At 40.2% G+C, this 26,641-nt stretch overlaps 4 protein-coding genes and 1 non-coding gene across 6 annotated transcripts; all 5 read right to left on the bottom strand.

Moving 5' to 3' along the window:
• Positions 1-1,287: 1,287 nt before the first annotated feature.
• On the bottom strand, positions 1,288-3,918 carry rps12 (ribosomal protein S12). Its single transcript, XM_034528365.1, has 6 exons — positions 3,847-3,918; positions 3,676-3,722; positions 2,659-2,775; positions 2,377-2,479; positions 2,034-2,135; positions 1,288-1,377 (listed from the first exon to the last, which is right to left on the bottom strand). Exons 2-6 carry the CDS (start codon positions 3,687-3,689, stop codon positions 1,315-1,317), a joined length of 399 nt encoding a protein of 132 aa, XP_034384256.1. The 5' UTR covers positions 3,690-3,722; positions 3,847-3,918; the 3' UTR covers positions 1,288-1,314.
• Positions 2,866-2,945, bottom strand: LOC117727908. Its single transcript, XR_004609069.1, has one exon. It is a non-coding gene; the product is annotated as a small nucleolar RNA SNORD101 (small nucleolar RNA).
• An 828-nt stretch (positions 3,919-4,746) lies between the features above and the next one.
• zgc:153284 (uncharacterized protein LOC751696 homolog) lies at positions 4,747-6,593 on the bottom strand. Its single transcript, XM_034527785.1, has 3 exons — positions 6,452-6,593; positions 6,100-6,267; positions 4,747-5,025 (listed from the first exon to the last, which is right to left on the bottom strand). Exons 1-3 carry the CDS (start codon positions 6,494-6,496, stop codon positions 4,963-4,965), a joined length of 276 nt encoding a protein of 91 aa, XP_034383676.1. The 5' UTR covers positions 6,497-6,593; the 3' UTR covers positions 4,747-4,962.
• A 574-nt stretch (positions 6,594-7,167) lies between these two features.
• Positions 7,168-17,193, bottom strand: LOC117727605 (scavenger receptor cysteine-rich type 1 protein M130-like). Of its 2 annotated transcripts, XM_034527993.1 has the most exons (17): positions 17,064-17,193; positions 15,788-15,865; positions 15,432-15,458; positions 14,990-15,301; positions 13,607-13,900; positions 13,196-13,510; positions 12,552-12,839; positions 12,034-12,348; positions 11,504-11,803; positions 10,855-11,163; positions 10,187-10,501; positions 9,552-9,860; positions 9,157-9,450; positions 8,735-9,070; positions 8,533-8,640; positions 7,859-7,943; positions 7,168-7,747 (listed from the first exon to the last, which is right to left on the bottom strand). In XM_034527993.1, the coding sequence occupies exons 2-17, from the start codon at positions 15,837-15,839 to the stop codon at positions 7,603-7,605; spliced, it is 3,804 nt and encodes a 1,267-aa protein (XP_034383884.1). In that variant the 5' UTR covers positions 15,840-15,865; positions 17,064-17,193; the 3' UTR covers positions 7,168-7,602. The 2 variants fall into 2 exon arrangements, with proteins under 2 accessions (XP_034383884.1, XP_034383885.1); XM_034527994.1 differs by lacking the exon at positions 13,607-13,900 and having other exon boundaries at positions 17,064-17,173.
• An 849-nt stretch (positions 17,194-18,042) lies between these two features.
• On the bottom strand, positions 18,043-26,081 carry sh3bgrl2 (SH3 domain binding glutamate-rich protein like 2). The gene is made up of 4 exons (XM_034527734.1): positions 25,800-26,081; positions 21,872-22,057; positions 21,162-21,242; positions 18,043-20,864 (listed from the first exon to the last, which is right to left on the bottom strand). The coding sequence occupies exons 1-4, from the start codon at positions 25,842-25,844 to the stop codon at positions 20,850-20,852; spliced, it is 327 nt and encodes a 108-aa protein (XP_034383625.1). The 5' UTR covers positions 25,845-26,081; the 3' UTR covers positions 18,043-20,849.
• Between the last annotated feature and the right edge of the window lie 560 nt (positions 26,082-26,641).

Consider the following 26,641-nt stretch of genomic DNA (forward strand, 5'->3'; position numbering starts at 1 on the left):
TAAAAAAAAAAAAGACTGCACCAAATGTTTCTTAAATCAGCATTTCCGTATGGCAGCCATTCCATTCCGGTGTGTTGAAGTCCTAGACATGCACACGTACACATGAAGTATAAAAACAGTGCCATGATCATCACTATCCTCTTGCAATAGGAACAGCTCGAGGGCAGAAACGGTGCTAGTAAAACTTTGAATTTATAGTGCTTTTCTAGACACTCAGACGCTTTACATCTACTACATACATTGACTACTACCATGTACTTTTAAAAAAGGTACTACTACATAGTGCCTCAAAAGTATTTAAGAAACAGTGACTATTGAAGAGTTAAGAAGTTTTGTGTGAGAAAAAAGACTGGCAAGGGATACAGTGCGCATCAGGTTGCTCCCATCCCTAAAATGTCAAGCAGCAGACTTTAGGGACAACAAAGTTAGACGGTGGAGGCCGAAAACAACTCCTCACCAGGATGACCACCGAACTCATTTGAATGTCACTCAATCGTAACATGACTGGCAACCGGCAGCTGGCGAGGATAGTTAGAAACGGGGAAAAAAGCCCATCAACGAGAAGCAAAGAGCCAGGCTGAGGTTTGGACCATAGAGGACTGGAGTGCGGTCATCTTGTCTGTAGAGTCCAATTTTCAGCTGGAGAGGCCTCCAAGCCTCAGTGTCTCGCACCTACCGTGGAAATGTGTGAATTGTTGCACCAGGAGTGGTATGAAACAGCAATGTGAGAGTAGTGGAGAGCTTGGCATGCAAGCTGTGATTTATTCCAAATATAGATTTCTGAAGTCTTCCCAAGTTATAACATTACTATTGTGTTTAAAAATGAATATTAGCTTGTTTTCTTTGCAGTATTCGAGATCTGAAAACACTGCATCTGAGAAATCAGTTGTCATTTTCTTTTGCAAATAGATGCTCTAAATTACCATTTAAAATTTGGGAGAAATGTGGTCAGTAGTTTATAGAATAAAACAAATGTTCAGTTTACTCAAACACGTAAATAGTAAAACCAGAGAAACTGATAAATGTTTAACTGGTCTTACTTTTTTCACCAGTGCTACATTATGAAAAAAATCCCGGTCTCCTGTAAAGCACCACCACGTTTTATAAATTGTAAAAATCCAGAGAGATTTTCATCGTCATGGTGTAAATTCTTCTTGCTGATGTTGAACTCCATGAACTGCAGTCTACACATTTTAAATTCAGCAAGTAAGCTGAAAGTTACATGTTTTTAAAAAAAGCCACTGGTGGTCAATTAAATATCCAAAAGGAAACACTTCAGACGACTGCTACTATTTCCACTTTTTTATTGACATTTTATTTCTTGCCTTTGAAGTATTCCTCAATCACGTCCTTTGCTTGAGACTCCTTGCCATAGTCCTGTTAAGAGAAAAATAAATGTTGAGATGAGCAGGATAGACTCGACTAAACATCAAATTACAGCACTGGTGGTATTACTGGCCCGTTAAGCAGTCACTGTAGGTCAAGCAAAAAGCAAACGGGCCAAAGATTTGTTTGTGCTTAACTTACAAAAGTGTTTCCAATAAAAGGTGTAATTTCAAGATCGTTAAAAAAAAAAAATTAAAAAGGTACATGGGCATCATCAGTTTGTATTAATGCTCAAATATCTTTACGGCAAATATCTGGCCAGATAACAAACATATGACCTTTTAGGATTTTATATAAATCACACTTAAGTTGAGCAACACATGACACTGCATTAAAAAAGATCTTTGGAAATTGAAACAGAGGCATTTTGATTTGGACAAATATAGCACACAGCAGTTTAAAAGATGAATTGCAGTGATGTCATGTCACTATTTGTAGTCATTCTTTGGGATCCCAGACATCACAGGTAGACGACAGGGCTCGTACCTTGGCAGTTATTTAGCCAAGCGTTTATCAACAGTTGCATGGCACAGCACCATCACTCGACTGTAAGATCTCATAAGTCTTAATGCATCTACTCAACAGCAATATGCATTTCATTGAGTTTCTGGTTGACCAAATAATGTCCCTTGTAAACAAAGCATTACCTTGACCACGACACAGCTGCAGCCCACAATCTTGCGGGGTTTGCCCTCACGATCAATCTTGCACAGACCGACCCACTCGCCGAGCTTCTTGTTGTCGTCAACCTAAATAGAAGTTAAGACATCAATTATTTCACTTGCCTGATAAACAGGGTAACTAAAGTGCACTGAAGTGTAGTCACAATTGCTTTCAGAGTTTAAGTACTTGTGCAGGGAGAAAAGAAAAAAGTTAACTCAACTTTCAGTGCACCAGAGACAATAGCACTACAAGTCTTTGTTTTATAACAACTACTTTATGATCTCCATTTTAACATGTGAAATTGGTGTGGGGGAGCAAGCTTGCTACCTTTATCAGGTTGATCTGATGCTCAGCACACAGGGCTTCCACCAGCTTGACGTATGTGGGCTCATCACAGTTGCCTGCAAGGGCGCAGAGATGGGCTTGACGCCTGGGAAACACAAAATCATTTCAGTTAGAGCTTGTACACCATTTGCAAATCTCAAAATGTGACAGAAGTCAAGTAACAATGGCAAACTTCCACAAACAGATTAAGTAGAGAGAGCCATGCTATCGTAAGCGATACACCCATTAAGGACAAAACCAAAAATTGACGTAAAATAAACTAACTTGTCCAGGGCCTTGGCAGCCTCACGGATACCACGGGCGAGGCCATCGTGGATTAGTGCGGTCTTGAGCACTTCAGGGAGAGCCGTGTTGACATCCATCACACCTCCAGCAGCGACGCTATTGAAAACAGGTGGACATGGGAGGGCGAAAGTTAACATATGTACCAATATGGGTGTGACAAATTAGTGGAATCCAGCAGAGCTTCCAGCAGTGTCAGAAATGGGATCTCACTCATTGTAGAGTGAAGGGGTATCCGACAAAAGAAAGTAAAGTCATCATTCAAGTGCCAGAAAGCTCACCTAAACGGAAGTTGTATGCTTCAGTACAGCCGAGCCTTCAATGTTTACATTTCCGTGAAGCTAGTAACTGTATCCCCTACATAAAGTGTTACCTGGTGCTTTCAATTAAAGTACAAGGATAGATACTTTTTATCAACCAAGACTTGACTTGTCTATTACTTTGCCTGTTGTGTGAAGTGATTCTCAGTATTCTTTACACAATCCTTGTCAGACGGAGAAAACCCCACTAAAGGAAATGTAGCTTTGTACAATTCTGCTTTTTTGGTAATACTTCAGCTGTTATTTAAATCCAGGTTACTGCTCAGAGTGGGCACCAGTTTGGGTACTAGTCAGCGTTACTACAACCACTGACTGTTTCCCCACGTAGTGAAATTACTTGACTTAGTTCGAGCAAGCACACGAACGTCAACTTTCCCCACGTGCACTGTGTGCTTCAAGTATCTAACTTTAAGTCACGCGAAGCTATGAAGTGTCTCCCTCCACAACATGCAACTCTGCGTAGCTAGTCGGTTAGCTTTAGCAAATTGGGAAGCTACACCGAACCTTAAATCACACCAGTCATTGTCGGAACCATTACAGTTTCCCGGAATACTTAAAAAATTAAAGCACCACGTCCACAGAAAAGTCAGCACCGTTTTGTTAGCTAAAAATCGCACTTTATTTAGAAATCCCTCTTTACGTGTTAACGTTAGCACCACAATAAAAGCGTCACGCTCACCCTTCCTCGGCCATTGTTGATTATTGATGGATGGTGGGCTTAAAGTTCTGCAATAAAGAACGGAAATGAAAGGAGAGTTATTAAACGTCATATACAGCTCACTGTGATGAGTTTATATATTGAGATGTTTGACTAATCTCTTAGATTGTGCCGGTAGTCGAAGAAACATACCCTATCCTCCTCTTGGGTAGCGGTAAAAGAGGACGTCATATCCTCGCGACATTGCTTTAAGCGCACCAGGCCCCGTCTGTGCAATGGCGTCCAACATAACGCCTGTTGGAGTTTCAATGCTCAGTTCAAAACAAATAGCTAAAACATTATGAAATAACTACATTAATAAATACATGCAAAGTATGCAATATAATAGAAAAAAAATTATAATATAAAACTAAACTCAATATGATGTATTTTTCTTTTCTTTTACAACTAAAACAACTGGTACTCTCAAATATTACAGAGTCCTTAAATAGACCTACTACTAGTATTTCCTTTTTTAATCCATAAATGTACATTTTAAACTATTATTTAAATTATGTGAAATAGTTAATACACTCGGTGTAGTTTATATAGAGTCTTGCAATTTATTTACAGTAAGTATTTTCTCAATATTGTGGGGCCACCCGGCAGTAGGTGTGTGAAAGTCAACTAGTCAGCACCGGTGTAATAAATTAATAGAGCTTATATTCTCAGTTGACTCTTTTTTTTAACGTTTTTTAGTGTTTTGTGGTTACTTCTGTCACTTTTAGGGGCAAATATACATTGGATCTTTAACCTTTAAGTGTGATTGTTTGTGGTTTGGTGACCCTTTCAGAGAAGAGCAACTATGATATGTTGCTGTGCATATGCTCTGATCTGATTCGTTAATAAAAAAAACAGTTGAAGTAAACACTTTGAATTGTTGTGGTCTTCTGGGAGAAAAACCCTGACCCCAATATTAATTGTTACTTAGCCATTAGGTGTACATTACTGTGTTTCCATAAAGCCAGATTATATATCTGTGATTTCAGCTCAATGAAAAATCTGCATTAATATATGTAGGACTTGAAAAAGACGAAAAAGACGTGACAATACTCATGAGTGCATCAGGCAGCGTTTTATTTAAGGATTTTTATTTCAGTCATACAAACTGTGGAAATGTACAACAAAAGAAGGCAAGCCCTTCCACTTCACTGAAAGACTAATACATTTCCTGAATTTGGGCATCATCCATCAACTATGACTGAAACAGAAATACGTATATAGTATAGATGTATTGAATAGTTGTCTCGTAGCTGGTCCCCGTTCCTTTTAGAGCTTGAGAAAACTCTCTAATGTGTCTTCCTCAATTGCATTTTCAAATGCCTTGTAGTCCTAAAAGAAAGAAAGAAAGAAAGAAAGAAAGAAAGAAAGAAAGAAAAGATGTCAGGGGAAAGATATTTTGGGGTGAGGATGCAGATAGACAGAAAGATAGCTGTCATACACATTTTTCAAACAAATCTTAATACATTTATTAAACATTATATACTGACGAGCGTATGCCATACATGTTATATAATCCTCTCACTAAACGTAACTAAAGGTAATCATGTTTGAGGAAATAATCGTAACTATATTGTAGTTGTAGCTCTCAAAGGCAGAGTTGGTAATCATCTTTACAAAAACAGTTTTGATATTTTTGATGAAATTCTAATTACATCAATGAATCAAATTCTCTGAAAAAAACAAAACATCTGGTGTCTGTGGGTCCGTAATATAAAATAAACCTTCACGTATTCTGCCCCGAAAACTCTTTCTTCATCACCGGAGTTTTCCACAAGCTGTGAGTACTAACAATAGCCATGTTTTGGTTGGGTTCATTATGATATATGTTTACGTTCATAATTATTGTTATGGGTGAATGGCTTTGGAGGGAGGCCTGAAGGGACGGGCTGTCGGTGTTGCACACTTGCACAACCTCTGCAGCTGATTTCATCGTAAAAGAGTTGGCAACACTGGACTGGGTTTTTCGGTTGGATGATTTTTAATTTTTTATATTTAGAATACATCACCAACCCAACCTTTATTATATATTTTTTGCAACCTGTCACAACAAATCTGGATGGAATGATAAAATGCTTTTGAACGCTCCACTGTGTGTGTGCGTGTGTGTGTGTGTGTGTGTGTGTGTGTGTGTGTGTGTGTGTGTGTGTGTGTGTGTGTGTGTGTGTGTGTGTGTGTGTGTGCGTGTGTGTGCGTGTTTGTGCATGTAGCAACCATACTGTAAATATTTATTTAATTCCTGTGTCTACTCCCTAGACAACCAACGTTTTTCTTTTCCTCTTTCCAAATGCAGCAAGTGTGTAAATGATTAACCTTTTATTAACATTCCATTACTTTTAAGAAAGTGTTTTTTGTCAATATGCCGTATTGGACTTTTGCAGGTTGGTTATTGTGTGTGAGACTTACCCCACAGTAGTTGTTTCCATTGCATATCTGAGGGGGCAGTGCAGTTGGGTTCCCTGCCAACTCCCTCATTAAGTCTTTGGTTTTAGTTTCTTGAGTAATGTCCAAAGCTTCGTGGTTGATTTTCTTGCTGTTCAGAACATCGAAGATTTTTTGCTGGCCTTTCTTTATCTGGAGTTACATACACCGTCAACATTGAAAAGTTTGTCTTCAGAAACCAACTGTACTTGTGAAGTATGATACCCTGAATTCAACATGCCTTATGCCGTTTTGTCAAACGTTCCCAATATGCCGATGTATTCGCAATGAAATAAAACAAGTAAAAGAAAGAATCAAGTAAGATTGCATACTGTACCTCCAGGGAACCGCTCACGCTGGAATAAAACACTTTGATCGACATTTCGGCTATTTTAACAACAACAACTTGATCCAAAGACAGATAGAGAGAAACGACTGTTCCAGTGTGCTAGATGCAGGTATGTGGAGCTGGTTTGATGCAACAGCAGACAAGGTGAGCAGGTTTGGACAGGACTTACCTGCCTGCATGGACACACCCACTAGTGTGACATGCCATTTAAGTTGTGTAGCCTGCATGTGCTAATCGTGAAAGCAAAAAACACACACACACACACACACACACACACACACGCACACACACACACACAATACCACTCATGGTGGAAAGTAACTAATTACATTTCCTCAAGCACATTTTGAGATTACTAGTTGAATTAAGTATTTCCAGTTTAGGCTACTTTGAACTTCAACTCAACCTTTTACACCACTACACATGCCTTTTTCATGGAGGATATTTAGACAGTAAAAGCACAGATGTAAATGAGCAAATTTATGATGGCTGAATTAAATGTTTGCTGCTTTGAACATTGTGTTAACATAATTACTCAGGATTCTGATGTAAAGGATTTATTCAAGTTGGGAGTTCCTTTCTGTATTTGTTGGTGTATATTGTACCTTGACTGCTGTTTTGGTCAAATTTAATCCCATTTGCATCCCTAATCTGCAGGGTGTAATCAATCACAAACCAGAATGAAAGACCAAATGAAAAGGTGCAAGTGTTGTAAGAAATACAAATGTATTTATCAGATCACATTCATCAAAAGAAAAGAAGCAAATTGTCACGCAATACAAAGACAATGTAATCAGTATTTCCCCACAGGACAGTGGACCGTAGCTATGTGATTGGCAGAATCTCGCTGAAAAACAAAAATACGTGTTGCCCATTTAAACCAGCGTCATGCATGTTATTCAAAATCACATTTCCCCCTCCAGTGGTCCCTTCTCTCTTTACGGCGGTGGTGTAGAAGTGCACGCCAGGGTGTGTTGATAAACCGAGACATCACTGCTGGATGTGATGTTTCTGGTGCAACAGACTTAAAACATTCAGCCATAAAAACCTGTTTTTCAACCAGGTGCTATGTTAGTTACTCTTTAAATTTAGTGAAGTCGCATGACATAGGTTATTTTTTTCCTTGAAGCATTTGGTTATCACGAGAGAAAGAGTGGTTCAAGCTCATAACACACTCTCCCAGCCAGGTCTTCAGGGACACCCTCGACAGGGGTGTCATCAGCAGCATTGTGGTCTTCCAGGCCGCGGCTGTGTGCATGATCATTCACTTGGGTTTGTTGGCCTCTGAGGGAGAGAAGGAGGGGGACAATCGCAATCACAAGGACGTCTTTCACGTTGCCTGATCTAAAAGGTGCGTATCTTAGTAAACAACATCAGCTATGCTTTTTGTAATACCTTTCATCAAGTGCTCCACTGCTCATGTCTTCCGTATCTTGCTTTATTGCGCCTCCAAACTTGTTACTAAACTGAACCAGGGTACCTGAAAAAAGTTTGTAACAGTTTTGAACTGAATCAAATACCGGAGGAATCCAGAGCAATAGGTCTCTGGACCATGGACTATGGACTATGAATCTTTAGACCTGCATTATCAGATATGTTTTGGGCCACTTGGGGGCAGCATAACAAGCTGTAAACACAACATTGGCGCCTTCCAAAGCAGAGAGTTACCATCAGCTTTCATTTTGTATTCAGGTGCTAACATTAATGTTCTGCCAATTGGTGGTGGGCAGGTCATATCACCATTCTTTGTTGGTTACATATTGTCTTTTTGTTATTCTTGGGGGGGGGGTCAGTGGAAATAAGATGTAAACCCAACACCGACGCCTTATAACTGCGAGTCGCTGGAGATACAACCAACTCAATGTGCCGAGAGATGAAAGATTCTCTGAGCTGGAGATAACTGCAGAGTCGAGTGATAATCATCAGTTGGTTTGTCACTACAACCTGCAATGTTCATGTAATAATTTTAATGATTTACATTTTTAAATCAATATATTACTTGGTGCAGCTTGACAGTAAGACAAAGGGGGCATTGGGGGCATTTTGTAATATGAAAGTGTGCCACTTACCAGCACCCCATCGTCTCTTTCTCCAGACTAGGTAACCGGTAACCAGCACAAGCAGCAGCACCACTAGACCACCCACAACCACTCCTAAGGCGACTGAGGATGATGTTGCTGCAGGGGTTAAGGGACCAAGTAGAAGAGTTCGTGATAGGGGAAAGTAGCTATAATAAGACGAATAAACTCTCACAGGCTCTTTGGTTCTTACCGGCGACCGTTACTTGGAGTGACCTGGAGGGAACAGAAGAGAAGGACCTTGAGGAGATGTTAACTCCGTAGACACAGGAATATTCTCCTTGGTTTTTATAATCTATCGCTTGGAATTCAAAGTATGCCAAGTAGAAGATCGAGTGGCCAAACGCTGGCATCGCTACAGTGGTGTTCAATTTAGACTCTGTCAGATAGAAGAAACCTCCGGGATATGAGGAATGAATAGAGCAAGTGATGGAGAAGCTGCTGCCTTGGGTGACCGATATTTTCTCGGGGCTGTAGATCACCATTGCATGAGGAGATGTCAGGGAGAGGCTGGGCTTCTCCAGTTTCACTGCAGAGTAGAAGACATCATTTCTTAAACAGTCAAACTTCCAACAATTATGTTCAACTGGACAAACAAGGCAGACAAGTATTGACCTGTGATGGAGAGATCTGCAGTATTTCCTTGAGGATAAAAGATGATTTGATTGGGCAATTTCTTTTGATATTCACAGAAGTATGACCCCGTTTGGCTGAAGTCCACTGTGGGGAAGGTAAAGGTTGCAGCTTCGTTTTCAGAGAATTTTTCCATTTTAAATGAGTCTTGGCTCCTTTTCAGGACGAATGTCCCACCCAATTGTTCTGTTACTATAGTGCACGTGATCTCAATTCTATCCCCCCAGTGTACTGCTGGAGCAGGACTCAAAATGATTTGGGGCTTCTGGAGAGAACCTGTAACAGATAATAAGTTGTAGTTTTGTCACAACAGCCAACGCAGCTTCATCTAATACCAGTTGTGAGGTAATAAATTAAACATGAGCCAGGTCTCTTACCTAAACAGACAGCGCCAGCATCTTCACTGTGCCCGCAGTTATTTTCTCCAAAACCGGGATGCGTACAATGTGTGAGAGCGGACTCGTCGCCTGTACACTCCACATTATCCAGCCATATTGGACCAGTGCCTCGGCCAAAGTGGGCACTTTTTGGAGCAGTAACTGCATGACCACAGCCAAGCTGTCGACATACCACATCGGCATTGGCCAATTCCCATTCATCGTCACACACAGTTCCCCACTGGCCTTTATAGAAGATCTCCACTCTACCAGAGCATTGACTTGAGCCGCCGACCAACCGAATCTGAGCTGTATATGAAAAAAAGTGTCAATTGTGATTACATTGCTAATTTGTGCGATAATAGACATTCATTCTAACACACAAAGTGGATGCAATGTATTTTGAAAGTAATGCTTGTCCATCATCTTATCAAAAGCTGATTTCCACAGCATAAAGGGAAAAAGGATTAATTTACAGAAATATACTGAAATGTCAAACGTCTTTAAGTCACACACGGTTTAAGTCACACACGGTTTTTACTCGGTATGTGAAAACAAAATACATTCTTGAAACAAATGCTGATCATTTTATTTGTGTGTGATCATTTTGAACAGATCCTTTTAAAAGGCTGTACCTGCACAGAGAGCACCAGCATCACGGTCGTGCCCACACCCGGCTTCTCTGAAACCTCTGAGTGAGCATTGCTCAAGAGATGTCACGTTGTCAAAACACGAATTGCTAGCCTCGACCACCGATCCAACGCCTTGGCCAAAGTGGGCACCGCCGGGAGCGTTCATTGCCTTTCCGCATTCCAGATGATCACACACCATCTGAGCTTTAGTCATGGTCCAGTCTGTGTCACACACCGTTTGCCACACGTCGCCATGACGGACCTCTACTCTGCCAGTGCATTCGTCCTTACCATTTGCCAAGCGGACTTCCAGACCTCCTGTAAAGTCAAGTTATCTCAAATGATTATACAGTCTAGAACATTTCAAATGTTAATGTAGTCAAATAAATGGCAGATACATCATAATCAAAGAAGAACACTAGTGAAGTATATACCTTTAACAACAGGGACATATTTAGGTGACATGAAAGCAAGTAAACTGTACTAAACTAAACTCTCTAATCTTTGGAGGAAGACCAAAAAATGTGGCCAAAACTGGACTTTGTTAATTTTTCTATCAAGCAATGTCGGCGAGAGATAGCTAGCGGCAACACAGTATGTAGAAACAAGTTTGGCAAAACTAAGTGAAAAAAACCATACATCAAATAATAAAAATATATGTTTTTTCTTACCCGTGCAGAGGACACCAGCAATTGAGGTGGTGTTGCAAGTTTTGTTTGTAAAAGGTCTTTGAGGGCACTGATTCAGTGTTAACTCCGATCCGCTGCATTCGATTTGATTGTGCCAGGTCTGTCCTGTGCCGTGGCCATACTCGGCAGTGTTGGTAATCTTATGGGTACTCCCGCAGTCCATCTGTCTGCACGCTACATTTGCGTCATTCACATCCCAGGATTCACCACACACGGTGCCCCACTGGCCTTTGTCAAATAACTCCACTCTTCCAATACAACGATTGGGCCCATCGGACAACTTCACATTACCTTGAAATGACAGTAATATGAATGTAAAGATCAAAAGGTATGGTTATGTGTGTACTTTTTTGGTCATAGTTGAAATGACTTACATCACATTGTTAGTCGATGGTTCATCCCTAACTTGCTAGCTAACTTGCTAGCTAATACGAGCAACAAGTGCCCTCCAGAAGGTGTTGTGCTGTCTGCTGTCTACCGTCTGCCTGATTCCGTGTGGACGCAGCATGACGCTTCATGTTAAATGATGCTTCCACACATTATGCCCCATTATGCCGTATGTTTTCAGTTTAATATCTCCTTACACAGTAAGTGAGGAGAATTCAGATGTCAATTCAACTTCGAGCCTCACCTGAACATTTGACAGATGCCTCTGTTGTGCGGTCCTGGCTGGTCCGGACATATTCTACCAGTGTGCACTGTGTGAGAGAGCTCTCTCTACCGCTGCAACTGACCCTATACCACTTAGGTGTTCCGCCTTCACCATATGATTCTGATAAGCTGACGGGATCTCCACAGTTCATCTCTCTGCACACGACTGCAGCTTCATTCATTCCCCAGTTAACACTGGATGCGGATGCCCACTGTACACCATGGTAGAACTCCAACCTGCCTGAGCACCCGTCAGTCCCATTGATCAGTCTAATGTTAGCTGCAAAGCAAAGGGGGATAGAATCAGCCGCTAGTTGAAAGCAATACCTGGGTAATTTAAATTGATATTCTGATTGATATACTGGAGAAGAAATGACTCTTATATAACAGTTCATTAAGTATTGACAATATTAAGCTAAATAGTCATTTGATTGAGGCATTGGGGGGAGACAATGTATAAAAATAATACTGTAAAAAGTGCTAATAACAGAGTAATAAGTAAGATGATACCTGAGCACACCACACCAGCATCTTCACCATGGCCACAGTTATTTTCTCCGACGCTGGGGTGTCGACAATGAATAAGGGACGTCTCATTACCGAAGCAGTCTACATCGTCCAGCCAGATGTCCCCTTGGCCTTGACCAAAGAATGAACCAATTTTGGTTGTCTGAGCCGTTCCACAGTCCATGGCTCTGCACACCACCTGAGCATCTTTGATGTCCCAATCATCATCACACACTGTTCCCCACTGGTTGTCATAACGAATCTCCACTCTACCAGAGCATCGGTCAGTGCCATTGACAAGCCTTAGCTGTTGACTATCTGAGAACAGATCCACTCATGTTACAGGTATTCACAAGTTAAACTGAAAGGATTTAACTGGACTTTCAAATGTACTCAGTGAAGACGTTTTTTAAGTAAATAAGAGGATTTAATGCACCAATCTTAATTTTAATGTCCACATGTCCTTTGCTATTTTAGTTGAATGGGGCTTCAGCAGTGTATATTGCTTTATTTGTTCTTACCTGCACATGAAAGAGAAGCCCCTTCACATTTCCCTGTGTATTCTTGGAGTGTGCATTGGCCGATGGAGCTCACATTGCCAGAGCATCTACTTGTGTACCCTCTCAGTCCGCTGTCACCAAAATGGAAGATTTCTTGTTTTTTTTTTGGTAATCCACAATTGAGTTCCTCACACACCACTGCAGCCTCTTTATTGCCCCAGTTGTTACATATTTTGCCCCATTGGCCGTCATGGTAGACCTCCACTCTGCCAGAGCAGCGGTCAGTCCCATTCTCCAATCTGATAGATTCTGGAAAGCAGTATTAAAGATGTAAAAATGTAGAATCATATCATTTCAGCAATGAAATACAATATGTTCGCATGATAGGATTTGTGGTAAAGATAACAGACAGCAGGTAACTGCTTCTGAATCTGTGATATTGTACCAAAGAATAAACTACAAAAACAGGAACGGCAAAGGATGATGAGGATTTTGTAATTTCTTAGTTTTCTAGTACAAATGTGGAAGTACCGTTGAAGAAAACTTCTCAGTAAATATTAGCAGATACATGCTGTATATAAATCATCATTGCACACAAATAACCCTATGGGAATGCCTCTTGGATTTCCATTTCAGTGTTCATTAGCCAGTATAGTTATTGTTACCTGAGCATACAACACTGGCATCTTCATTGTGGTCACAGTCATGTTCTCCAAAAACTCTGTGTGGGCAGTCGGAGAGGGACTTCTCGTGACCAGTGCACTCAACGTCGTCCAACCACACCTGACCGTGACCTCGGCCAAAGTGGGCATTGTACTTGACCGAGAGGGCACTCCCACAGTTCAGCTCTTGACATGCGACAGTTCCTTCCTGCATCCCCCATCTGTCGTCACAAATGGTTCCCCACTGTCCATTGTGATAGATTTCCAGTCGGCCGGAGCACCGACCAGTGCCATTCATCAGACGAATTGGTCGATTGGCTGTCAGGTGTGGAAGAAGAAGAAAAATAAGTCAAGGGCATGTTTATTTGGAAAGGTCAACACAAAATGACTCGTCTTGACAGATGGATGACTTACTATTACAGACAACGGTGGCATCAACACAGCCATCCGTGCTTCCCTGAATTGAGCACTGTGAGATGGAGCTCTCGTTTCCAAAACAGTTGGATTTGACGCTATCAAGTTTAGGTCCCTCTCCGAAATATTGTATTTGAGCCTGAGCGACCTGAGGGCTGCAGTTGATCTCTCGGCATATCACGTCAGTGTCTTTCTTGCTCCAGTCGTTGCTGCACAGCTTTTTCCAGTTGCCATTATTGTAGACTTCCACTCTGCCATTACAGCGGTTGCTTCCGTTGACCACCCGCACATGGTCTTCAAATGATGTGGATAGACATTAAAATAAAATCAGCAACTGTCCAACGTTTACAAAGTCGGCACACAAGCTTTACTAAAATTAACATATACCTCTATGTGTATAAAAGAGTGCAAAAACAACCATTCACTATTTTACGGGATGAAATATGTTGTACAATTTCTTGGATCTGAGAAGTTGCATGAAGTCTGATTAACAAAAATCGTATCTTGTTTGGTTAATGATTAACGGATTGGTTATTACAGATTAACCGTTAATCTGTACAAAAACAAAAGTGACAAATGCCGAAATCTCTCAATTAAAAAAATGTTGATGCAGAAGCACACACTAAGAAGCTCATTAAGGGCCTTCAAAGCGTTGTATTGTAAAGTAGCATGAACTAAAATAAATGTTACGCTCGACGGTGTAAAAGTCAGGACATCCCGCATCTGCAGCTTCACTTTTGACCACCTTTTTCTTTTAGTGCAATACTAAATTGCAGGGCACCACTTTAAATATTGAAATACTTTCAAAAATCCCTCAACATTATGATAGCAAAGCGATCCCTCATGTTGCCTTGTTTGGTTTTCCTCCCTTCTCTACCGCCTGACCTTTGCACTTTACATTTGCAGCAGCCGGTCATGTGCTGACCTCGATGTGCTTCTGTTGCAACAACATTACCAACACGGGGAGCAATCGTCTTAAAGTAAACAGCAAATTGTGAACTGACAATACAAATCGCTGGGTTTTTGATGCAATAATTTGACCAGTTGCAAAAATAAAGGTTGTGTGAGCAGTTTTTCTCAACGGTTATTATTTCCCAATTTCAAATGACAGTTCCTCATTTCTGGGCTTGGCTACATTTAAGGGAAGGGGGCTTGAAAATCAGGGTTCTGTGATGCGTGATTAAATGAGCTAACTATTATTTCAGGTAAATATTTAATTAATAATTAATATTTAAAAGCAAACAAACATATTTTCCCAAGATGTCCAACTTAAAAAAAGAAATACAATAGAAAAAAAACTGATTGAGTGCCATCCTACTGGTAATGAATAAAACGCAAGTGGGTCAAGTAAAGCAAAAGATAAGTGAAAGAACTTAGTCTTACCTGAACAGACAACCCCAGCATCTTCACCGTGGCCACAGTTATTGTCCCCCATATCTCTGTGTGGGCACTTGAGGATAGAAGACTCTCTACCAGTACACTGCACATCATCCAACCAGATCATGCCATCTCCCTCTCCAAAAAAGGCGCCTATTTTAGCCTCAAGAACCGTGCCACAGTTTAACTCTTTACAAACCACCTCTGCGTTGGTAATGCTCCAGTGATCGTCACACACCGTTCCCCATGCGTCTCTGTAGTTGACCTCCACTCTACCAGAGCAACGTGAAGGCCCGACCAGCCTAATTTTGCTACATTCTAGAAATTAAGAAAAAAAAAGGAATCAATAAGGAAAAGTCCCCTTTCATTAAATCGGGTGTGTAGAAAATCTAAATGTCTATTTAATGCATGTGTTTTCAGGTACGACACATAAATATAACTTACTGACCTGTAAGCAGTGGTAGACTCAATAGACCTAAAGCAGAAAGGAAAAAGGCTCAGCCCAGAGATTTGTCACGAACATTTAAATTAATATTGTCCACTAAATGCTATAACGCTGGGATTTATCAGATTCGTTAAGCATCAAGATAAGCTCTTTAAAATGTACCATCAAGTTAGAAAAAAATACACACCTCATAATTGTCCAACATCACCTTTGTCAAATTGATCAAAGAAAGGACATTTGAACACTCTTTTCACTTCTGTATATCATAAATCTCTCATGGTTTTGCGAGCACACTGTTAACTGTACTCATTTGATTTGATCAGAGAAAGTCAAAAGGAAGAAAAAACAAAAAAACTCACCTATTAACAAATAATAAACAACATGTCGTTTTTCAGCAGTAATGAAGATCATATTGTGTCTTCAACGTAGATCAAATGCTGTCGAGGTACGGTAAAAAAAAGGACAGAAAAAGAGAAGGTATTAAAAAGGGGGTTCCTTTACGGTCTCATTTGTCTTCGGCAGAAAAAGAGAATTTCGTTGATTTTTTGGGAACATTCCAGTTCTTTCCAAAATCAGCAGCGGGGAATAGCCCCCTCTTACCTTTTAAGTTTGGACAGCTATTTAAATGACAATTCAAAATAAAAAGCTGATCATATCTGAAACATCAGATAAAAACACCATGTACAGATCCAGTAATTGCCATGAATAAAAGGGGCCGCCTGGACCTGGACTGCAAACTGGAAGCATGTTGACATTTTGATCAATCATTAAAGACTGGGGGTGACATTTGTGGAGGGAATATAGTTGTTTTTTTGCATTACTGTCCAAATTTTTTTTTAAAAAGCCATTACATTCAACATGAAAATACATATATTATGCTGGTATGTAGTTATGAACGATTGTAACGCTGATGTACGCACACAACAAACGATCAACTGCAGGACAATAAAAGTGAATCACAAAAGGAGAATTGTTTTGCACTAAGAGGCGAGAGGTGAACACTGACCCCCCCCCCCCCCCCCCCCCCCCCCCCCCCCACCATGACAAACCTAACCCCTCCCACCGCTGGTTATCGCGCAGCAGTCCTTCCATGTTGAATTTGTTAAAAAGCACAGCCATTTCCCCCGTCTTTCAATCTCAATGAAGAACTATGAACTCGCCTAAATAAACAACCTCTATTTTGTAAATATTTCAAGATCTTATATTCTTGAACGGACTTTTACAAAATGTTTGTATTATAAATTGATTTAAATTCAATTTTGCACCTTCCATTTGAAAATATGAATGCAAATAATTCATTGCACATTCAGTTCCATTACAAATATAAGCGGTTGCTTTGCAGTGGCATTCCTATTTTAATTGAAATCCTCTAATTAATTATGCATTTGCATGCAACAAAAATAATTGAATTTGCTGTACGTCATGCATTAAACCTTCATATGTTGAGTCCTGGTTAATATTGTGGCATTAATTACTCAATAATTTACTCAATTTGACACGATACATAGACTATATGCCGCAAAACCATCCCGGTCTTTATTACCAAAACACATGCACACGATGTATCCAAAACCTCCTCTGTTAGTTTACATGCACCAGACAGGAAATATCATATTTTTCAAATAAATGTCTCACCTTATTTGGATGATGTTGTGTTTCTGCTCATCTGAACAACTCAACTGAGTCAACAAAACCTAATTCACTGAGGTTTGTTCTTTCACAAGCGATTGGCGTGACTAAACCAGTTCTTGTCCCACATCCTATTGACAACATGACTCATAGTTACTGGGAATGGTGAACACTTCCCCGTCTGAAACTGTGAGCCTCAGTCATTTTTGTATTTGATCAGTTCCGTTAATTAGGCCTCAACATACTGCAGCGCTGTCCTCCTTTTAATTATATATAAATATATTTATATAAATGTATATACTGTATATACTGGGAGAAACCAGCATATCACCTCTGCACCTTTGTAGCCACAATGTATGTTTGGCAGAAAGAAAAAAAACATTTCTCAAAGTGCCCGAAAAGAAAATGTGGAAAAGCCAGACTCCGAAATTAATAATATCCAGGAATGCGTTCACATTTCAATAGAAATACATGGCATAACTCCCATCTAAGTACCTAAGTACCATGTGTTATATGGTCCAGGTCATTATTTATTAGTGATGTGTACTGAACTATGTTGCATCGCTTTATTATGTTATGTGTACATGAATTCTGCAAGACATTTCTACTTTTAAGATGCCTTTTTACTTTTGGGCTTAACTCTGGGTCATTTATATATATTTTTATATTGATCAGTTAGCTCTGCACCTGTCAAGCTAATACAATAAAATAAAAGGCATTAACAGCAAGTACAATCAATCTATTGTTATCTGTTGGCTCTATCTCTTTTGTTAATTTGTGTCAATAAATGTAATTTTATTTAGTTTTTGTATGTGGTTTGAACCTCAGTTTTTTTTTCATAACATTTTATTCATACTGTCCAATTACACAAGGCTGTTGATATTGCATAACTAACTTTTCATTATGTCACTTTGCAGACATAATGAATTTGCCTCCTGTCATTATTTCACAAACTCGCCACACCTCAAACACCCTCTCGATGCTGCAGTTTTGTCACTTTATTTGAAGTACACGCTCACTCACATCTTGTATTCCACATATTTCATGTACAACGCACAATCAAGTATGTTATTTATGTTCTAAAGGAGGAGAGAAACACTCTCAAAGAAATGTGTAGCGAAATTGAGCTGTCGTGTTCATTTTGAGTTGGTTTATTATGAGCATTCTTTACAACACACATTTGACATAAGAAAGCCCACATGTTTTTACTAATGATGGTGTACCTGTTCACCTGTTCACTCCAAGCTAGTCTCCTCACGACTGTATAATAATCAGTATTCTCTGATGACAGAACTGATGCTAGTGAGGTCTGGACAGCAGGTTAAGCACATATTGATGTCTGGGTAAATCATTACAGACACAAAGATTTGCATCATTCTCTAAATGGAAATGACCGTACAACTCAGGACGATCATGTCACAAGCAGGATTATCGTCCCTTAACTTAAAGAGGAACAGATCTTTTAATGAGGAAATCTCAGTTCAGTGTCTTTTGATTAAATTACAACGGGTCAACTTTACAGTTGCTACATTTATGTTTGTAGTATTCGGACCTTGAAAAGCATGGAACATTTCAGAAGTGGGTTGAAATGCTTTAATGCTGTAGTTCTATTCAAATTAAGATACAGGTGTTGAGTGTTTTTATTATTTAGTCACTAGGAAGGTACAGTGGATTTTATATGCTGATGTAAGATTAGAGTTCAGTTTCCTGCATCACATAAAACAACCTCTACAAAAAGGATGACAAATAGGCCTTCTACTTTTGTGTGTAGTGCTAATGTTCTATGTTGTAGTATGACATGACCGTATGAAAAATACTCACGCAAATTTACTTAGAAAACGGCATGCTTTCAAGTGCCGTTGAGAATAACTCTCACAACCCTGTTACAAACAGAACAAATGCTGCAATAAAGCACGACAGTCACGGAGCGAGAGGCCAAACATAGCTCACGTTACATCCGGTACATTTAGTTAGCATATCGTTCACAAACAAAAATCACAACACATTATTTCAAAACACAAGGACACAACTCAGCCGTAGAGGAATGCCGTGAGTACATCGATGCCCCCGGCATTATTTAAAATAAGTAATAAAATGACATCCTTTTCACATGATGGCACGACATTTAGGGAAGAATGGCTTGCGAGGGTGCACCTGTTTGTGTTTGGCCTTCATGTGTAGACATAAAGGAATTAGTGAACCCCCCATGATAATTTAATAAGGACGAGAGACATAATCAGTGTAGGAGATGGGGACCGAGGACGTGAAATACAGATTTGGAGGACGTGACTGCGGGCTGGCCATGACGCAGCAGCATCAAACCTCTATGTTCCTTTCATGAAACACACAGAGGGCCGTGTGCTCACATGTCAGCGTCGGTTCACTCGGCCATTTGTAAATCTATACAGCACAGAGAAGGGGAGACAGCAGGGGAAGCCGAGTCGAGGTCTGCCTGTGCGCAGCTTTGCAACTTTGATTATCTCGGAGCAATACGTTATCATTTCTTATCTCCTGTCCTCGGTCTGATAAGGCTTTGGAGTAATCATCTGGGAAGGGCAGTCCTATGGCTCACATGACCGTGTTTGTAACCATGCTTTGTCTATACAGCGTCCTGGATTAGAGGATAAAGCCGGCACTGTTTTACATGCTGTTAACAAATGCCATGAAAAGACCAAAACCAACAATTATTGGACCAAAGTGCCCATTTACCTTTATTCTATTTAACCTAATGTAGTATATGTTGCCCACAAACACTGTCCTGCTGCTGTAAATACTTATTAGAGCACCACATGTGTATTATTCCTACAAATGCGCCGTTTACTTCTGTTTGAGTAACATTTGCTAAAAACTACCGTGCCCTGCGGTTTTATGGAACTACGTTGCCTTTTAAAACATGAAACTATACATTTGAAACCATATTTATAAAGACTTAAACAATCAAAAAGAATTTACAGGCTAAGGGCCGAGTGCCACAGACGGGGTAGAGAAGCCCAAACGTACTATGAGACTAACATATTGTTGGTTTGTTTTGATCTTTTTATTGAATTTATAGACTATAGGATATTTAAAAAAAAATACATATAATAACTGCCACCCTGTCCTTTAATCAAAGTATTTTGGCAGTGGAATGATACAAGTACAAGGTTGGTTTTGATGACAGTGACGACAAGGCTGGCAATGATATTAGGTATCATGTCCATCCCTCATATGTTTTAGGATTCATCTGCTTTGTGGTAAACTGCAGTGTCACCTCAGGGAAAGCATTCACACACACACCACACACACTTCATTAACAGCGACTAATTAAAACAGACTCAAACTTACACACATACTAAGGCATATACACAAACAATGTATTCATGTGACTTGTGTGCTGGTTCTTCGTTCTTTCCCCATTCACTGCGTTGTATAATGACCTAAAGCAGCTGATGCAAAAGCTGCGACACCTAATTTGCACAGAATGTATGCTACTGCCGGTGGTTGCTGCCACAGTGTATTAAACATGAAAAGGAAACACAAATGCATCCATCGTGAAGTCAATCCCCTTCTTCTGTGAATAAGTCTATCTAGAGAATCAGACACTTCTTGGAGGACACTAAAGTGATTGGAGTGTGTAAAGAGTCAGGAGAGGTCACACAGGGTGAAATCCGTGGGGTCTGATGTTTGGCAACAGGCTGGCACCCTAGCAGGAGGACCACGTGAGAAGAGGTGATGCAACACAGGAAGCCATGTGGTTTTCATCTCCATATTTTAAGGCTCCTGGGTCCTCGTGTACCAGCAGTTTGATCGTGGCTATGACTCAGAATCCTATGGGGGGGGGGGGTCAAGAGATTGAACAATAGTCATCTACATTCATATATCATTGTTATATAGCGAGACATTTCTGCTAAACACATAACATGACCACACTGAATGTGGGGATATCAAATAGATACATCTTGATATTTGCAGAACAGATTGAATCATACATCTGAATCTAGATGTATGTGATTTGATGGTGCAGTGTTTAGTGTTTGAGGAAGTTAGACCTGACTGGCTGTACGATTTAAACCACAGAGGCAACCGTGTGTGTTTTAGTGTCTTCAAATGCATACTCTGCCTTACTTTCACCGAGGGTTGGCAAGCGAGCCCGAGGAATGTCAACACAGCGTTGTCCTCCTTCGACTGGAAGAAGTCTTCATGGTCCTGAGGGGGGAGACAAACGCATGAGTATGTTACATAATCTCCGTGTTTGAAAGATGGTTGTAAACATCCCTGTCAAATACTTCCTCCTCTTCCTCTTTTAATATAATGCAGTCGCCATGTCATTGCAGAGTAATGTTGGATTACCTCGGTCAGTGAGAGTGATGGCGGCCAGAGCAGATAATCTGCCCCACCCATGAAACTGGATTACCACAGGATTACAGAGTGGTGTACCAGAACAGTGGAGGACATAAACTGGAAAGCACTGCCGGATCGAACTCATTCGGACCACTTAGACTCCTTCAAATTAATAATTGTAACATTTTATGGATGACTCATTTGCACTTTGTGACAGAAATGTATCCAATCAGATGTGATTTTGGGGCGACTTTAAAAAGGTACCTTCTGTAGATTTTCACCACTGGTGTCACTGTATCTCATTGATTTGATAAGCAGAACCACATACTGTGTGTATCTGACATTACATCAGTTGGTGCATCATGTGAATCAGTGAACATTTCACATGGTAGGCCAACCTTTAACGATAAGATGTGAAGAACGACTGGAAGCCAGAATGCGTTCCAAATGGTTGCTTGCTTGTTATTAAAACGAGAGACAAGCGTGCAGCGTACCCCGCAGTAGCGATCCTCGTTGAATATCTGTGGAGGCAGTGGGTTGCCCTTCACCGGATGCTTGTCTCTGGGGATGTTGCGGTACATCCAGAGCCTCTGCTCCTCCAGCATGGTGATGTCTACTTCCTGGAAGCTGATACGATTGGCCTCCAAGAAACCCACGACTGCCCGCTGATGCTTTTTTACCTGGAACAGGTCGAAAATGGATAAAAGGAAAAGAAATAAGGAGGGTGGAGTCAAGGACGGTTGGGTTTGGGAGAGGCAAACAAATGTACAACCACATATGCATAATCTCATATTGCCATCATGTACATATAGTACAGCTGGTCATTGTATGTGTCTGGCCTTTAACTGACTCTTTATAATGCTCTTGCAGTTGGGCGTTGACACTAATAGACAAACAGCAAGAGCCCATCGAACCAGGAAACACACATGTGGAGTGCACTGTATGTATTCAACGCAGAGACTCCTTTGGTAATGGGGACATTAAGAAGGATTATCGATTAGTGGAGGAGATTAAATTTAAAGTCGGCGAGTTGACATCCTTTCCCTATACAGCATCCCATGCTATGACATCAAACTAGGACTAGATTTCAGAGAAATAAACATAAATCATCTATTGAGAGATATATCGTTTTGTGTCGACATCGTGAAACCATTATTGCATCTGCGTGTACTTTGTGTACTTCCCAGGCACACGATTAAAGTGTCCACTTAAGAGGGAACCCCATCCTGACGACTAAGCAATGAACTTCTATAGGATGGATACAACACAGATCCCTATACCTGCTCGTGGACCTTCTGCGAGTGAGTGAAACTGCAGGACAGTGTTTGTGAATGCAGAGAGAGAAAACAAGGATAACAAAGATCATTTTTTAGACGACAGAAAAGTCCCAGTCTACACGTCTTGGGAGTCATATGATGAGAATGATGATTGGAATTTACTCAATTGGTTTAGACGCAAATAGAAGACTGACTCATTTCACCAAACTTCACATCTAGCTTGTATTATTTTCTAAAATCCAATTATTGTAATTTTGTTAAGAGCTCCGAATTCATTCCACATTCATTGTAATCATTCGTTAATGTTTCCCAGTCGTGGCAACGTCCACTTTGTTCATTCATTCGGTTTTGTCTACATTTTTGTTATCTCATGCGGTCTACCACGGAGATTAAAATTCAGTCAATACAGTACGTGTGCTAGAGCGTTCATTAACATGACAAAAGGGCTGATTATTCAAAACATTTTGGGGGCGACACAGTGTGGACAAATATGAACAAGGCCACGTTGTGGCTAAATGATCATGTCTTATCGAGTACTCTGGAAATATGTTTCAAGAAATTCTGTCTTTGATGCATAAGATGAAAAAGATAATGATTTAATTATATTTGCTCTGTCCAAAATTGTGTGATGCTAAGGGCCACAATGGAGCTATTGTTTTACCTTAAAAGGCAGCCAGAGATTGTTCCGGACCGTCTGTTACAGACACACACAAACAAGATAATCAGCTGTGTCTTCTTTCTAATGGTGATTTCCTTTGTGTGGCCACAAAACAGCTTAATATTAAGTAAATCAATTGCATGTTCACTGACTGTCTTTAAAGAGAAAAATGTGTCCGTTTCCTCTGGTCAAAGGTTAAGACTCCGTATAGAAGGACCGGTCTGAGTCAATGCTGTCAACATAGTACAAATGATACGACCTTCCTCCGAGCTGCAAAGCAGGCAGACTAAATAATGAAAGAGGTCCCCCCCCTGTGAGGGTGAGTGAAAGTGTGTGTCAGGGGATGGGTGAGTTCAGATTTTGGGACTGCAGACAAATACACAAATTGCACTCCTCCAACAAACAATCACATTACAGTATATGATTATGCATGTATTGTTTGGGAGCATTTTCTGAAATGTAGGGATTAACTGGAGGTCGAGATTAATCCATCACGGGCAGACAGGGGCACAGGCGAATGAGGGGATTTGGGATTGGAAAGAAATACAGACATTTCACCTACCTACCCCCGGGCAACAAAGAAGAAGAACAAATAATCTGAAAATTAAACATTACTACTAAAAACAATGTTAAACTTCGCACATTATTTGTCAAGGAGGAGAAGTCACTATGCTTTCTAAGCATAAAATAATGTATTTGTTTAGATAATGTTCAGACAAAATGTCATTAAAAAATCCATTCATGATCATTACTGGGGGATTAGGAAGACAACAGAACAGAAACCGGATGAGACTGAACCTGATAAATATCCACTGAAGGGGGGGGGGTAACCTAATTTACACTTCATTCATTCTGTGGTGATGATGTCCGCCCCACTAATCATCTGTTGTTATGCTGCAAAATGCTCATTTTATGTAGCGTTTTGATTATTACTCTTCCCTTCATTCTGCTCACGTATTGCTGCTCGTGTTGCACATGTCCGTTTTTAGGTTTTCCATTTACTGGCTTCACTATATGTCTCCTTGCATCCCTATCTCACACTACTACCTCTCTCTTTTGTTTTGTTTTCTCACACACACACATCCATTTCACTTTAAATCAGCCGAGGGGATGCAGTCTCACCTTCTCTTTTAATTCAATCATTTGTAACTCAATTCAAAAGCATTCACAGTAAATCACATTCACATGAGCTCAACACTGACCCAAATGGTGGATCTATTCAGGCGTGTGTGACTGTTCTTCGTGCATGTGAGAGAGTCTGGGTGGTTTTTTGAATGTACGTGTCACAGGGTTAAAAATAACTCTGTTGTAAACGCTTACACATTTGTGCTGCCCTCTTCTCGAGATGGAGCACGATCAAATAAATATATTACTCATTTTCCCCACATGAAGCATCCACAGAGGAGTGTTGTTTGATGGTGTACTTCGCATTAGCTGGGCCTTCCCAACGGCATGCGCCTGTTGTGTCCCAATAGACACGACAACACTCGGGCGGAGACTAACGATTACTTCCATCATTGATTCAACTGTGCAGTATTTTTTTGATTAGCCCATTAATTGCCACGTCGATTTTGAGTTGCAAAAAGCAATTTTTCATTGCTCAAACTGAAACGTTCAACTTTCTTGTTTATCAGTCCAAATCTAATCATATTGAAAATACACAACACTGAAAAAAAAGTTATAAAATTATTTATTTTTTAAAACTCACATCCGAGAAGCTGTTGATCGACTACTCAAATGATCGTTTCTGCACGACACAAGATGCAAAGTAAATGGCTTTTTAATAAAGTATACTGTCTAATCTGTCTAGTGTAGGCATATTACTGCGGCTCAGTTGGAGGAACCCCACCCTGCAACACTCAGGAGTTAAACAAGTGGAAAGTAACACCTCAACACAAATAAGAGTGAAGGTTATACTCTAACAAAAAGGGGTAGAGGGTTTATTTCAGACATCCATCTCCCGGTGATGTCATCAAAGTAAAATGCCTATATGATGTGACTATTGGTGGATCTCCTGTCACTCAACATAAATCTGCTGTGTAATTTGTTTAGGGTCATGGTTAATATAGATCAGGTTGTTGTTTGCACATCAAACACATACTTTGTTCTACCTACAGGAGGGAGACGTTTTAAAATGTGTTGTTATTTATTGGGCTTCTACACAATGAAGGCGTAATACAATGTTTGATGAAAATATAAACCATTTGTTGAAAATGCATCTCACAAAAACGCAACAGGCTGAATTGACGTATGCATTGCCCAGGACACACAAAACATCTAGACTGGCAATAAAAAATGTGCATCTTAGTGAACAATCTGTCTTCTTGTCTGAATGATGCCGATCATACCTTCATCTGATTATGAACACGTCACACACAGGCGTGAAGCAATAAACACTCTTGGGCCAGCAGAAACATTTCCACATGCCTTTGTAATATGCATTCAACTGTCTACAAGCTTGAAAACACATGTGCAGCAAACACTCACCGCGACCGAGCCGGTTGAGGAGGCGATGTAAACCTTGATGACCATTTTAATCCCAAATTCTACCAGTCGAAAAACTAATTAGTGGGTTGCAACGAGGAGCGTTAATTGCCCAAATGAACAACAAATAAATGAAGTTCAACTACCGAGTGTGTTTTAGAAACGAGAAGACACGCGCCTCCAGTATTTAAACTGAGCCATAGTAACACAGCAAGCGCTTCTGCTGGCTGTGGCGCTCAACGACTCTCACTGCACAGATGCAACGCAGACATCAAGGACAACACTGGACTTCCGGTTAACGTTTTCAAAATAAAATAAAAAACAGCTCATGGGGATACAAGCACACAAATTATTGTACACTATATTGTACAGTTTAAACTTTTTTTTACTGATAATGTTAAAACAACTTGGTTTTAACTTGGTGGATCAAGTTCAAACAACAAGGGACAACTTAAATCATAGTGTTGAGACAACTAGAACATTGTAGCTAAATCAACCTAATGAACTTTAATTTCTCAGTTGAATCAAAGGAAATCTTCAAGTTGAGTTAACTTGCATTTTCAAGGCAGTCGGTGAGCTTGTCATTTGCAGTCTTGAAATGTGCATTTGTAAATAGAACATATTTGTAAATTGTTCTGTGCGCATTTGTAAATCTTGTGTTTGTATTTGTAAGTCTCTCTGTGTGCATTTGCAATGATTGAGACTGATCTGACCCCATAGTTTGTCACTTAGCGGCATATCAAATATCAATCAAATTGGGTGAATTTAAGTATACTCTGTCAGTTTGACAGTTCTATTTTACAATACATAGTGCTGCCAACATAAGAACAGACAGACTTTGTATG

The sequence above is a fragment of the Cyclopterus lumpus genome, chromosome 24, assembly GCF_009769545.1.
Source record: "Cyclopterus lumpus isolate fCycLum1 chromosome 24, fCycLum1.pri, whole genome shotgun sequence".
Taxonomy (NCBI): domain Eukaryota; kingdom Metazoa; phylum Chordata; class Actinopteri; order Perciformes; family Cyclopteridae; genus Cyclopterus; species Cyclopterus lumpus.

Coding starts and splice junctions, on each gene's coding strand:
- rps12 (XM_034528365.1), bottom strand. Junction 2,480..2,658: donor GCTGCCAAGGCCCTGGACAA/GTTAGTTTATTT, acceptor TGTGTTTCCCAG/GCGTCAAGCCCATCTCTGCG. Junction 1,378..2,033: donor GCAGCTGTGTCGTGGTCAAG/GTAATGCTTTGT, acceptor TTCTCTTAACAG/GACTATGGCAAGGAGTCTCA.
- LOC117727605 (XM_034527993.1), bottom strand. CDS start 15,839: ATGATCTTCATTACTGCTGAAAAACGACATGTTGTTTATTATTTGTTA. Junction 9,071..9,156: donor TGCAGATCTCTCCATCACAG/GTCAATACTTGT, acceptor TCTACTCTGCAG/TGAAACTGGAGAAGCCCAGC. Junction 7,944..8,532: donor AAAGAGACGATGGGGTGCTG/GTAAGTGGCACA, acceptor AACTTTTTTCAG/GTACCCTGGTTCAGTTTAGT.
- zgc:153284 (XM_034527785.1), bottom strand. CDS start 6,496: ATGTCGATCAAAGTGTTTTATTCCAGCGTGAGCGGTTCCCTGGAG. Junction 6,268..6,451: donor GCGTGAGCGGTTCCCTGGAG/GTACAGTATGCA, acceptor ATGTAACTCCAG/ATAAAGAAAGGCCAGCAAAA. Junction 5,026..6,099: donor ATGGAAACAACTACTGTGGG/GTAAGTCTCACA, acceptor TCTTTCTTTTAG/GACTACAAGGCATTTGAAAA.
- sh3bgrl2 (XM_034527734.1), bottom strand. CDS start 25,844: ATGGTCATCAAGGTTTACATCGCCTCCTCAACCGGCTCGGTCGCG. Junction 22,058..25,799: donor CCTCAACCGGCTCGGTCGCG/GTGAGTGTTTGC, acceptor GACCTGTTCCAG/GTAAAAAAGCATCAGCGGGC. Junction 21,243..21,871: donor ACGAGGATCGCTACTGCGGG/GTACGCTGCACG, acceptor CTCCCCCCTCAG/GACCATGAAGACTTCTTCCA.